Source organism: Hipposideros armiger, unplaced genomic scaffold (genome assembly GCF_001890085.2).
Source record: "Hipposideros armiger isolate ML-2016 unplaced genomic scaffold, ASM189008v1 scaffold_82, whole genome shotgun sequence".
Lineage (NCBI taxonomy): Eukaryota > Metazoa > Chordata > Mammalia > Chiroptera > Hipposideridae > Hipposideros > Hipposideros armiger.
In genome coordinates this window covers 4,058,261-4,072,032 of record NW_017731432.1, presented here as the reverse complement: position 1 = coordinate 4,072,032, position 13,772 = coordinate 4,058,261, and the positions used below count along the sequence as shown (strand labels likewise).

General features: G+C 51.9%; 1 protein-coding gene across 2 annotated transcripts in view; it reads right to left on the bottom strand.

Moving 5' to 3' along the window:
- The window catches only part of RNF220 (ring finger protein 220), a 222,140-nt gene that overhangs the window by 8,955 nt on the left and 199,413 nt on the right, over window positions 1-13,772 (bottom strand). Inside the window, exons 6-8 of one of the 2 annotated variants that reach the window (XM_019643730.1) lie at window positions 9,318-9,360; window positions 6,089-6,132; window positions 5,521-5,653 (exon numbers count right to left, since the gene is read on the bottom strand). In XM_019643730.1, the coding sequence (XP_019499275.1) occupies window positions 5,521-5,653; window positions 6,089-6,132; window positions 9,318-9,360 (220 nt within the window). Of the gene's footprint in view, window positions 1-5,520; window positions 5,654-6,010; window positions 6,133-9,317; window positions 9,361-13,772 lie in introns of both variants that reach the window. The other variant, XM_019643729.1, reaches the window with a different exon arrangement.

The following is a 13,772-nucleotide window of genomic DNA, read 5'->3' as shown; positions in this document are numbered from 1 at the left end:
AAGCCCCAGCGTCTCCACAATGAAAACAACAGTGCAACCTGAAGTCTTTTCTTCTGTGGTCTTATTGCCTGCTAGGCCTGCAGCGGGACTCATACTCCGGTGGACCACAGCTACTGAGGTTTCCTCAATCCTACATGTGTTCTCTTGTTCCCATGCCTTTGTACCTCCTGTTATCTCTGCCTAGACCCTTGTCCCTCTTGGTCTACAAACCAAATGCCTGCTCATTCTGCCAAGTATGGCTGGCTCAACCGTGCCTTCTATTAACTCACAGTGCCTACACATAGTAGTTGCTCTAGAAATACTTCCTGAATGAACTCCCACCTCAGCAACATTCTTTTAACTTTTACTGAGCTCATCCTCTCAGTGCCTGTGGACACCGAGTTTCAAGATCTGATCCTTATCCTCAAGGTGCTGAGTACACATGACTTCTCCAGGTATTTCTATATAGGTGCCCCTTCCAGCAGAGCTGGCCAGGTCCACAACAGGTACCATACAATACACCCAAGCACTAATGGCTAAATACTGTTCTTAGGTCCTGGAAGCCCTGTGCTAGAAGGCAGGCCAAGGCCTGATTAGCTGGTAGCCTGGAGAAACCTCAGGGCACAATCTTCCCTACCAGCCCCCACACCCCAGCCAGGCTTCTGCTCCTCTGACCAGTCAGGCAAGACAGAGAGAATGAAACACCTTGTTGGCCAAGGAAAAGGCCTCTTTGGTCTGAGCAGTTTACGCTGACCCCAGCCCCATCCCACAGTAGAGACAGATGTTGGGAACCTCTCCCTACCCCCACAGGTGTTCAGAACAGGCTGCCACTGCCAATTTCACTCTTGTGCTGCCCCAGCCCGCTCCAACCTCCTTCCCAGCACATTAAACTTTATTTTCTTAATGAAATGTCACTTGCTGACTTCTGGCAGAATCATAATAAAAAGAAACGGCCATAAAGCCATTTTATGCAGACAGCGCCCCCGCCAGTTTACACCCCCCCCTCCTGCTTTGAGAGGAAGGCTCCACAGTCATTTTATGTTCTCAGCTGCTGGAATATCCCAGGCCAGTACTCAGAGGCAAGATGGCACAGAGAGCTCCTTTCCAAGCCTCTGGCTCCTGTTCCATACAGCTCCAGGGGTAATAGGCAAGCTGCCACACATGCTGCTGTTGCTATCCAGGGAAGGGACTCAGCCCCCAGGACCTCCAAGATGACCCAGAGTACCCTTTAGTCATCAAGGAGGCCCCCTTGCTGTGGCTCAGTCGCATCTTAAACTGGCACAAAGGGCTGGGCTAATGCCCACGGGAAAAATAAGCCTGGTGGTCAGTGATGCTCAGCAGAGTGGGTCCCAGTCTTGGGAGAGTGGGCAGTGTGAAAAACCTCCAAGTGAATACTTTGCAACAGAGAGGGAGAGGGAGAGGGTTAAGTGCAGAAATGAAAAGCAAGTCTGAATTTTATAAAAATGACCCCTCTCCCATAAACTCATTTCTTCCTGGGTCATTGAGAAGAAGAAAAAGAAGAAGAAAAAAAAAATCAGTGTTAATTTAATCAATTGATCAGATAATCGATTGAGAAACTGGAGATGCCCGTTTACTGGGGGCTGTAACGTCCTGGAACCTGAAACCACAAAAAAGGAGCCATTGATTTCTTCACCTACTGCTCCCAACAAAACCAGAGCCTAGGGAGAAGGGAAAGTCTTGGGGCCCTCCAGAGGTCTGTGTGTTCCGGGGGTTGGGGGGCAGCACGGCGCAGGGGTAGCAGCTTCCGGAGAGTTTTACACTGGAATTAGTTACAGATGCAGTTACGGTGTCTTGTGTAAACGCCATCGATTGGGGAGCTGACAGTCTGGGGAGCTGCGATGCGGGACAATCAATCGGCCTGCAGTGTCACCTGCCACCTCGCTGAACAGTTGACAATGCAATTATCCAGTGTGGAGGCAGGGAGTTGGCGTGTGTCAAACGCACTTAGCCACTTTCCGGGCCTCCTCGATAACGCGTTTCACTGCCTCACGTCAGGAGAGACGTGTAGAGACAGACGCCGTTTAAAACCATTGATACTTGCTCCTTCTGCCTGCACTCCCTCTGTCCCAGCTTAACAATTGTGTTCCAAAAGGCGATTAAATCCCGTCAGTTGCTACAGGGGACAGAAGGTGCCCTGCTCCTTGCCACCTCTCCAACCCCTCCCACCAGGCAACAGTTGTGACTAAATGTGGCTAGCAGTTCGAAGGCAGCAGCCCTAACCCTCTCCATTCCAAGACTGCCTCCAGCAGTTGGCTGTTTCAGCACCTGTTACTGACCGGACCAGGCAGCAGGGCTGCGCTGGGAGACAATTTTAGCTCCAGGCTCCTCAAAACCAGCGGGTTGAACTTTCAATGGCACCAGTACAGGGGAGGGATCAAAGCTCACCACCACCTTGTCTCTTCTCCAGGACCCAGGAGATGGAGACAGGAACTGAGGAAAGCTGTGGCTCATTCACATCCCTCCTTTGACTATGAGGAGGAGTAGGTTTGTCGCCAGGGCTGCACACTTAGGTTTCCCTGTGGCCTGTTGCTCTAGCCCAGAGGCCCCTTGCTCTGCCCAGGGCTGGCATGGTGCCCCAGAGGAGCGTCTTTTTCTCCTAACTGCTGAGCTCTTTGAGGGGAATGTTGGTGGAGCACTAGGCAATGTGTGCTGCCCTTTATGCAATTGTAACTTTGGGTGGGGAGAAAACAGCAGAGGCAGGTTAGCAAGCCTAAGGTTCTGAGAAGACAATCAACCACTGAGGCACACAGCCCACGATTTCTCCTAGAACTGGGAGGGCCAGTGTTTCCTAGACACCGCAAGTTTCTTCCCACTTACTCTTGAAATTTCTACCTATTTCCTTTAGTCTTTTAAAGACTGACTTCCAAATGGACCTATCTTGGTGCTTACCTATTCTGTCTGGTCCTTCACTTGGTCCTAAAATACCAATTCCCAGCACTCCTGGGCCTGAGCTATCTGGGCCTTGCCCTCAGTAACTACAGGTCCAAACTCTGAGGCCTGCTCCCCTCAGCCAAGTCTCTCTGCCAAAACTCTTGCTTGTCCACTGGCTCCATAGCCGATTACATTCCAGGTAACCACGGTGCTCCATCAGACCAGCTCCCAGTGGGCCCAGAGGGAAGCTTTGCTGAGGATGATGAAGGGGCCCCGGTCTGGGAGGAGGGGTAGGGGATGATCGGATACAGGAACTTATCTGCAATTCTTCAATTCTTTCATATCTAACAAGGACAGCAATCTCTGTTCTGTCAGCACGCACAGCGCAGCTTAAATGGACCTCACTGCTCGCCTGCTCATCCTGCCTCTGCTCCCTCTCTCTGAAGTCGGCTGGGCAGCTTCTTCAGCTGGCGTTATCACTCCCTCTAACCGGTCTTGGCAGGCAATCTAATTCCTCCTGAAAAGGTCACCGCCATTTTAACTGCCTTTCAATCACATTAAGCACGCGCTGCCCGGCTTGCGGCCCGGCCCGCCCGGCGGGCGATCAATGCACTGCACTGACACCAGCACGCCTGGTGGGGCCACACCCAGCCCCCCAAGTTGGGGCCTATCAGTCCTGGCCAGGGAGGTAGACTGACAGATGGCCAGCTTCTGCAGACAGGGTTTTGGGGGCAGAGGCAGTCAGGACCGCCAGGGCTTCCTTTGATAGTCCCTCCTCCATTGAGGATCCCCAGCCTCCTCCGCTCCACTGTGCCCGCTCTCTGCCTCGTGGCCCCTGCTGATCTCGCTGTAAAACAGCCTTTCAAGTCTGCCTGTCTTTTGACTGCACTAAGCTGTTTAAGAGGCGGCAGCAGCTTCTATCAGGAAAGCTGGAGCAATTCTCTGCAGATAAAGGCACCTCCGGCCCCTGTTCCCTCTTCAAGTCTCACTCTCATTCTCGCTCTCCAAATCGCTCAAAGAAAAGCCCCCTTTGAACTCCCATCAGGAATTCTTGAAAGGAACAACCTCACAGTGTAAACACTCAGGGAAAACTGACACCCTCCCAGGGCCTAAGAGCCCCTCACACCCGCTCTGCAAGTGCGTCCCAGCACAGGAGAATACTTTGTTAAATCGGCAGGCCCTACGCAGCTTGATCCCCCTTAAGCCCTGTCTGGTGCCCAGAAGCCATGAGGTCCAGTTCTGTGCCAAGAAACCTGACTAAGAAGTTGCCACAGCAATGGAAGATCTGAATATTTGCAGTAGCCAACAGAATGAACCCAGAGCAGCACCTTGGAACTGAACCTACACGGGCTGCCACCAGATACCTGTGTGTACAATTCATGGGATCCTGGGCTTTGCTGCTCATCCTCTCAGGGCCTCAGACACTGTAAAACTTTAGGACAGGAGCAGAGTGAAATGGCAAAAGAACATTCCCCCAGCTCAGTGCTTAGTCTTGGGAACCAGTTTGGTCTGATTAACGTTCCTGATTTATACTTTGGCTTGCCCCCAAATGCCTGGGTAACATAAGAGAAGCCCATTCATGTAGCCAGTCTAACTAGACAGCACTGCAGAGACCACTCCCTCAGCACCAGCCCAAGTAGCAGGGCCCCAAGGAGGCAGAGATCCTCTTCCCAGCTGCTGTGAGATTCCCCAGGGACCAGACACAGCCGTACTCTCAAGGGTGATGCCCAGAGAACTGGAGGCAGATGGGAAGCAGATTGGCTCACTTAATGACCACAAGCTGCAGTGCCAGCTGTGCTTGTGCACAGAAAGAGAAGAGCTGCAGGCCAGGAGGCAGATAGCTCCACTTTCCCTGCCCAAGGCAGGGGACTTTGACAAGAGGACACTGACCCTGGGCACCAAACCAGTCTGCTGTCTGACCTGGTGTGGGTAGGGGACTTCTACTGGGCCAAGCCATATCCCTCCAAGGAGCTGGGTGTGCAATGGAGCTGGGTGGGACCCTGCAGACCCCTCTGCAGCAACTGGGGACAGCCCAAGGGAAGCAGGGAGCAGCTGGGTCCAGGTCCCTCTTGCTTCAGGGCAGAGGGCGCCCAGGGAGAAGGGATGGGATCAGAGCTAAAATTAGATTCACCAATGAAGCTCATGGGAGGTCAAATTTTGCCATAACTCACTCTCTCCTCTGTAACTGATTTCTCTGACACGGGGCTGAGGAGGAGGAAGAAAAGCCAGTGTGTTTGCCTGGAAGCCCTCAGGGCCCCCAGTGCTGGAGGTGTACAGCAGGTTGCTGGATTCTCATTTATCAGCCTTAAGAGGGATGGAGTGATAAATGCATAACCGTCCCTTTAATATTTTATGCAGGTGCTAACGCGGCTTGGCTGTCACCTTCAATGCATCACCCGAGGCTGAGAGCCCCCCTCGTCACTCCTAGCTTGCAGCCTCACAATTCCATTTCCCCACCCAAATACATCCATTTTAATATGCACATCACAGGCAGGCAGCACGGTCACAAAGGAGCCCCGCCAGCAGCAGTTCCCACGTGGTGGAATGGATGACAGGCCACCAGCCCTGGCCTCTTGGTCCCCAACAGATGGACACCCAGCAGAGGTCTGACCACCAGAGTGCCACTGCCTATGTGTCAGCTGCTTATACCTCGGAAACCACCTTCCAGGAGAGTGGTGGCCCGTATCCGCTTCTGCCCGCACCACTCATACTCCTCAAAGCGGTTGCTGTTCTCATGCTCGATGTCCACGGCATCATCCTCAGCCATGCAGGAGCCTTCCCTCTGTGGAGAGCAGAGCAGGATCATGCGGGTCCCAGGTCTTCCCTGCCTGCCCCCAGGGCCTGCGAGGAAGGCACCGTCCTGGCCCCCGGCTGCAGTGTGCAGGATGGGCCCCCAGCTCTAGGGCTCCTGTGAAGTAACCAATCTAGAGGTCAAAGACCTGGGCCTCTTCCCAATGATTTTCCACTGGAGCCCCAGGGGAGGAGTGGGAGAGTGAAAGCAAAGGAAGAGGGCAAAGAACAGAGAGGAAGAAGCTGCTGAGACCACATGGAGACCCCAAGAGCCCACAGATCTGGGGGCAGTCAGCAGCTAGTGTCAGGGGAAGGGGAGAGGGGAGGTAGGTGGTGACGGCCCCTCTACCTTAGAAAGGCAATGCTCCACATGCCTACTCATCTCCTGCTCCGATCCTGCCAGGGGGCGGCTGCACAGGGGACATACCTGCCCTTCATCTTGCTTCCTCCGTTTCATTTTCCCAATCCGAGCTGCACGGAGAAACCGAAAACAAAGCACAGAACAGGCAGACGGTCACTGTAGCTCCCAGGGTCCCAGTGGAGCTGACACATACTGACCTCCTGCCAGCCATTAGCCCTTTTGTTTAGTGCCTGATCTGGCCCTCATTAGGCAGCATCTTTTGCTCCTTTGGAGACTGGGCCTTGCCAGGAGCACCTGGGGAGGAAACTGGAGCTAGGCCAGCCAAGTGCCTACTCTTTGGCCACAGTGCTCAAGCTTAACCCATACCTGCAGTGCTCAAGGAGTCCAATGAGCAGACACTCCATGTTGCTAGGTTATCTCCCTAGAAGGCCAAGACCATGGGTTCTTTTGGTGTCAAGAAATACAACTTCAGAGAACATTTCTTGCCTAGAACCCAAGGTCCCTACAGGTGCCTGATGAGGCCTGTTATTCACTCATCAGCTAAAACCCCTTTTGTTCCTGGGCCAAGAGTCCTTAGCGTCCTACCCAGAATCATCACAGGAAGAATTTCACTCATGTCCACTGGTCCCACTTTACAGAAGAGGAGACCGAGGCCCAGTCACAAAGATACTGAGGGTCTGAGTCAGAAAGTACCTTGACAGGGCAGCCCTTACTGTGCCTACCCAAACCTGTTCCATCATTTCTAATCAATGCAGAGGGGCTGTCAGGCTCCTGGGGCAGAGGGCTGCCTGCCATGCTGTCCCGCAGGGGGCTCAATTCCAAAGTGCACACTGCAAGCCCACAAAACTGCTAATTAATGCTGAGAGATGCAATCATTTCTAATTAGCTCACTAATCCCTCTCTGCAGCCCTCCTGTCACTGAAGCAAGAAGGGGTCAAAACAAGGGACTCTTCCCTGCAGCCCCTCCCTGGATGCAACAGCATAAGTAGAGGTAGCTACTCTGAGATCAGATGGATGGGGTTGGAGAGGGGAGGCCAAGGAGGGAACAGTTTCTCACTGCAGGGCTTGGAAGAACTTTCTTATGGAGACTGACCTTGGGAATACTGTTGGGGGGTCGGGGGGAGATACAAGTGAGAGGTGACACTGATAAGAGTTGCTACATTACAATTTAGAGTTTCAACTGTGTTAGGCTCCGAGTCAAATAACTTACACAAGGTAGCTCATTTAATTCTATGTACTGAAGCAAAGTTGCATTATCCATTGTAACAGATGAAGAAACTAAGGTTCAGAGAGATGAAGGCATGTGTTCAAGCAGCTAAAAAGTGGCAAAGGCAGGACAGGAAACCAGGCCTGACTCCACAGCCTAGAATGCTCTCCTGTTGCAAGAATCCCCCTGACTGATTAGCATCAGCCAAGGTTGATCCTGTGACGATGCCAAGGCAGCAAGAATATGCACTGGGGGTCCCAGCTTCTCCCTGTTGAGGGTCTAAGGCAGGGAGCTACTCCAACCCTAAAACGGAGTAGCCCTAAAAAGACCCAAATCAAAAGGAAAGCTACTATCCCATCAGGACTGAGCATGGAGTCTGAGAAACCTTGGTCCGTAGCCCGGCCCATCTCTTCTATTTCCTGTGCTCCTGCCATAGGAGATGCGATTATGTTCTGGTGCCCCACTTGCTTTGGTGGACAAATCTCAATTCCTTCACTTTGTCCTAATTAACCCTTAGAATCTCAGGCTCCAGCCACCTTGACACTCTAGAGCTAGGGCTGGGTTGGACAGGGAATGCTAGATATCAGAAAGGCATTGAGCAAGGGAGCCTGAGAGTACTATTGGGTTGTCGAAAAAGTCATAACGCATTTTTGCAACAAAAAACATAGAAAAAATACGTCATGACTTTTCCGACAACCCAATAGAAGCCCGTATGAAGCAGTATGTGACTACTAAGGTTCCTGACCTACCCTGCCTAGAGCCTAAGGGAGTGCCTCCTTCATAAGAAGGGAACTGTGACAGACACTGATCACTGAATAAAGAAATAAATCTCACAGAATTGCCAAAGAGGGTACGATACTGGATGCTCTCCTTGCCCAGGCCACCCAGGCCAGAAGATCCCTTGTAGTCCCAGGAAAGCACCCTACTAGATTAAGCATCACCTGGAAACTCTCAGATAAACAAGGCACGTTTGGTTATTTTCTCGCCAAAATAACCAAAGTGTGGTAGGGAAAGTTTTGCTCCCTATTGAGAGGCTACCCCTGAGTAGGTAAAGTCAAAGGATCTGCCGTGGAGGTAGCATGGCATGGTTGGAGAAGTCCAAGCCTTGGAGATAAACGTCGGTTTAAATCATGGCTCAGTTATATGTGTGATTTTTAAAAAATCACTGTCACCTCTTCCAGCCTCAGTTTTCTTATCTACAAAATGTGTGTTAACACTTTCTTCTCAGAGGTATTATGAAAATAATGCTTAACACGGTGCGGGCCCATAATGAATGCTCTCCCTTTCCCAGAACGGGGCTCAGACTGGCAGTAGAAACCAAGTGGCAGGAGTTGGGGACCTTGAACATCCAGGGCCTCATTCATTTACCAGCTGGCCCAGAGACCCTAAGACTCTTACAGCCAACCCCCAGACATACCACACCCTAGTCAGTACAAAAAGCTAGGATCATTCAATTGTGTTCAGCAAATAGGAATGCTCCAGAGGTTTGAATCCAAAGGGGGGGAGGGGGGCTGCCTAGTAGTGCATACACAGTGCGCTTTCAGAGAAGGCCTCTAAGAGCTGTCGAGCCCACGCTGATCACCTTTGTGAAATGTGGGCCGACTGATAACTCAAAGAACCCTGGGATGAGTTAGTTCCTGTTGCCGTGGGAACTCCAGATCTCACTGCATTGTCAAGTCTCAGCAGAGAGGCTGTATTCACGCTACTGGGCACTGATTAAAAACTGTAAGAAAAACATTCTCAGCGCCTTGCCGGCTTGTACAGTGAGGTCCCAGCAGTTTGCAAATTCAAAGCTGAGCTCCCGAGTGGAATTGTGCAGCTTATTCCTCATTCTCTGGCACTTATTGCCCCCCAGGGTTCAAGGCCTTTAGAGAGGCTTGGGCAAGAGCTGGGAACCATAACCTCCATTAGACAGTCGGGGAAACTGAGGGCGGCCACCTTGCTTAGCACATACTCACTCGGGCGCTGTGACTGCGAGAAGCCAACGGGCCCTAATGTCGAAGAGACCCAGGCGAGCCAGGAGCTGCAGGCAGCGAGGGAGGGAGGAGGCCGGGGGTGGGGCGGAGGGAGGGGCCGGGCAAGACTCACCATTCAGTCGGGTCTGCCGGTTGGCTCGCACTCGCAGGAAGGTCTGGGGGAAGATCCCGGGCAGATGCAAAAAAAGAGAAGAGAGCGTCAGCCACGGTCTGGAGTCCTGGCCCCCGCCCCAGCACCGACCCTGGTCCAGGCCTGCCCCGCCCCAAACAGCCCGTAAACAAACCTACTTCCTCCCTCCCGCCGGCCCCCCTGCTCCGCCGGCCGCTCCGGGCCCTCGGCATAGCCGCCGAGGGCTCCTCTAACGGGACCCCGTGGCCGCCGCGCGGTGCCGCCCCAGCCCCGGCTTCCGGCGCTCCGGGGTCCGCGGCCGCCCGGCCGGCGAGGGCGGCGATGCGGGCGGATTCCCCCCGGCTGCCCGGCGGCGGCGGCACTTCAGCTCCCAGCGGCGGCGGCGGCCATGTTGGCCCTGATCACGTGACCCGCCGCCGTCGCGCGACGGGGTGAAAGTTCAAGATGGGGGGGCGGGCCGGGATCAGGAAACAGCTGCTCGCACTCCGGGGGCAACAGAGTGGGGCCGCCCTGGGGTCCCTCCCACCGCCCTCAAAACCTACCCGCCCCAGTTAGCGGCCGCAAGGTCCTCCCATCCCGTTCCACGACCCCTCCCACCGCGGGGCTCCTTTCGCCTAGAACCCCGGCCGGTTCTCCCGGTTATCGTGCGACAGTCAAGGCAGCCAGGTTGCTGGTCCTTTGCAAAGGAGGCGTCGGAATGCCCGCGGGATCCGCCGCACTTCCCAACTGTCCCGCCTCCTAGCCTTTCAGCAGTCCCGTTATTAGAGTATACCCTACATTTCAGTTGTCTGCAGGACATTGCCTGGAGCTCCCACAGGCACAGCACATCCATGCAACTAACGTGGAACTCGACATCCCCCAAACAGGCGCCTCCTTCCTGGGTTCCAGTTCATAAGGGGATACCCATTGTCCATTCGGGTGTGCGCACACCGGAAACTTGAGAGTGGTGCTTGACCCCACCCTCCTTCATTCTTCACACTCAATCCTTCTCTAGATCTCAGAGACTTTACCTTTAGTGGATTCTTAAATCTTCTCATGTCCACCTCTGTGTATCTCCTACTCAACCTTCCAAGCCTAACGGAAAAATATCTTTTCCTCCTGTTAGAGTACGTCCATCTCTACCTTCATTATAGCTCATACAAATCCTTACCAGTGCCCAGACTGCTCCAGGGTAGGGGCCAAGTGTGAGTCATATGGGGGAACCGAAGCCCAGCACAGAGCGTGGCATAGGCAAGACACGTGCTTCTTCAATGGCTACACCTATCTTGGATGTCACTTCTCCAGTTAACAATCTTATGAGCTCTAAATTTGCAGCTGTCTTCCATCTGGCCTTCTGGTGTCCAGTTTCTCTCCCTGTAACCCATCGTCCACACTACACACAGTGTGTTAGATATCTGTGTATTGTGCAAAACTGACCCTGTCTCCCTCCTTTTTTAAATTCTTCAGTGGCTTTCCACCTAGATGATCTGCAACATGGCATACAGGCCTTCTCTGACCTGCTCCGTTTACTCCTCCAGTCTCTTTCAGCATTCCTGCTCTCTCCCTTTGACCTCCTGACACTGCAGAGCTACCTCTAGTTCTCTGAGCACTCCATGCTCTGGACTTCCAGTTACATTATCCTCCATGTCTCCATACCCCCTGCTCGGTTGACCGTTGTTCATCCTTCAGGACTCTAGGAAGGCTTCACTTTCCCTCAAGGTTGGGTTAGTTGCCTCCTCTGAGTTTTCACAATCCCTTGGCTTCCCTCTGATCTGATATTTTGTTTACATATCTGCCCCTTTTTCTTGGGAGGTCATCGCTATCTAGTCACCCAGCACAGGGCTTAGCATGCAGGAGATATCAGTGGGAAGGGGAAGGGGATATATATGAGGGAAGCCCATGAGCCCAGTGGTTCAGGGGCTGAGAAACATTCCAGGATTCAAGGCCAGGCAGACTCAAGTTCAAATCCTGACTCTGTTACTCAGTATACATGTGTTCTTAGAAAAGTCACTTCCTCTCTCTAGGCCTGTTTCTTTAGCAATAAATTGGGGGCAATGAATCCTAGGTTGCACAGTTGCTAGGAGAGTAAAGTGAAGTAATGGTTAAGAAATTAGGTACTCCAGCAGGGGCTAAGTAAATGAGAATCCAAACCAGAAACCAATAAACCCTGATTTCAAGGCCTAGTTCAATGATTTAAAGAAAAAAAAATCCAACATAATTGAGGAACTACTACATGCCGGGCATTATGTAAAGATCAGGGTGTGGGATACCCAGCTAGACCCTGGGGTACTCTTCAGCTTCACCTCCTACCAATTCTCCTTGTGTTTTATATTCTAACAAAACCGAACTGCTAGCAGGTCCCCAAATACATCATTCTGGGTTATACCTTTATGCTCTTGGCACATAGTTTTGCCTTGATCTGGAATACCCTTTATTCCTTGTCCACCAAAGTGAACTCCTACTCATCCTCTGAAACCCTGTTCAGTTATTACCTGCTCTGTGAAGCTTGCTCTGATTTTGTCCTCCTTTCGTTGTGCTATCTCAGAAACCTATTTATACTCCCGTCAGAGCACTGAAAACACTAGCTATAATTATCTATTTGCAAATCTAACCCTTCAAAGGTAAGGACACTGGGCCAAGCATGAGTGAGTACTAGACAAATACTTGAGTAAAGGAAGGGAGTAAAGAAGGATAAGACCAAGTCCTTCCTTGCCTTGGAGGGACTCTAAGTCTAGTGGAAGAGTCAGGCTCATTGTTGTATATTAAATGTGGTCACAATTCTTTGCAGCTCCTCCTGTCAAGAGCTACATCTCATCCCTTGATTTGGTGTTAGCTTTGTGACTTGCTTTGCCAAGTGATATGTGAATTCCAGAGTCTAAGCCTCAAGACACCTTGCAGCTTTGTCTTTTGCCCTCTTGGTGGGACACTATCCTGAGACTGCCAAGTAAGGAAGCCAATCTACTGGAGGATGAGAGGCTATGTGGAACAGAACCCAGCAAGGCCCCCCCATCCTCCCAGACGTGTGGTGAGGCCATTTTGGATTTTCCAGCCCAACCAATCCTCTAGCTGAATGAGCTGTATGAGTGAGGAAAGGCCTAGTCAACCAAATGAATTATGAGAAATAATAAATTGTGTTAAGCTGTTAAGTTTTGGGATGGTTTGTTATACACCAGTACATAATGGAAATTACTTAAAGGGGTGATCAGAATATCAGATTATAAGGGCAATAATAGGGACACACAGGGGTCATGAGAGGAGATAGCTAATCCAGAAAGTCTTGCTGGAGGTGATGGGATTTGGGCAGGTTGTTGAAGGAAAAAGTAGAAATTTGATGAGGTGGGGTAAAATAGTCCTGTTAGAAGAAACAACACGTGTATAAACGCAGAGGCAAGAAAGGAATGGCACAGCCAGGGAGTGGTTAGCACTAATTCAGTGACATAGCTCATAGAATTCATGGAGGGCAGTATTAGGAACGGAAGGTGGGAAAACAAGTTGAATCTAAATCACGGAAGGCCTTGGTGCCTGCCTTAACATGCCATTGCCATGCCTATGCCTTACGGTTACTCTTTTCCTAGTTCATCAGCTGGCGAGGCTGAATGCTGTGACTGAAGTAGATAGAGAAGATGGGCCCCTGAAGGCAGGGATCTGTCTCTGCCTTTGAAGGAAACTCTTTGGGATTGAGCCCTGTCTCCCTCCCTATGAGATCAGAATTACCTAGGGTTGGGTCATTTCTCCATCTCACACCAGGGTTGTCTGGGTGAGGGCAATGTCTCCCAGGTGCTGGCTGACTACCTCTCTCAAACCGGGGTTTATGAGAGCTGGGACCCCTCCCAGGGCTGGCACTTTGGGCTATGCAGTTTGAGTCTCATACAAAGGCATCCAGTGGAGAAGGTGCCTGTGGAGGCTGGTGTCCAGCCCACACTTGGCACTCCACTCTCCAAGCTCTGCACCCAGATGCCAGGCTGTCAGCTGGGAGGAAAGAGTGTCCAGAGGGAACACGACTAATTCCTACAAAGGTTTCATGTGTGCCAGCAGTGACCCTGGTTCTCTACCCCAGATTATAGGTCTCTGTTGCTTTCTCTTTCTGCATCAGATCAGGGCTTCTGAGTCAGGGCTGTTTTCCCCTTTTCACACTGGGGCTCCCTGAGAAGGCCTGTTGCCATTTAGACAAATGTTCCTTGGAGCAGGGCACTGTTTTCCTCCATCTGACTGGGGTTTCCAAAGGCAGGGGTCTGTCTCTCCTCAGAACAAGACACATCTGGGGGAAGCTCTTTCTCCTTTCTACCACAAAGAAGGTGCACATAGAACTAGGATGTTACCCTTAGGCCCCCCTCCTTCTGTGATGTTTCAGGATTGTGTGATTATTCCCTTTCGCATTTGCCCAAGGCACTCGCAGGCAATGTCTCTCTCTCTCTCTCTCTCTCTCTCTCTCTCTCTCTCTCTCTCTCTCTCTCTCTC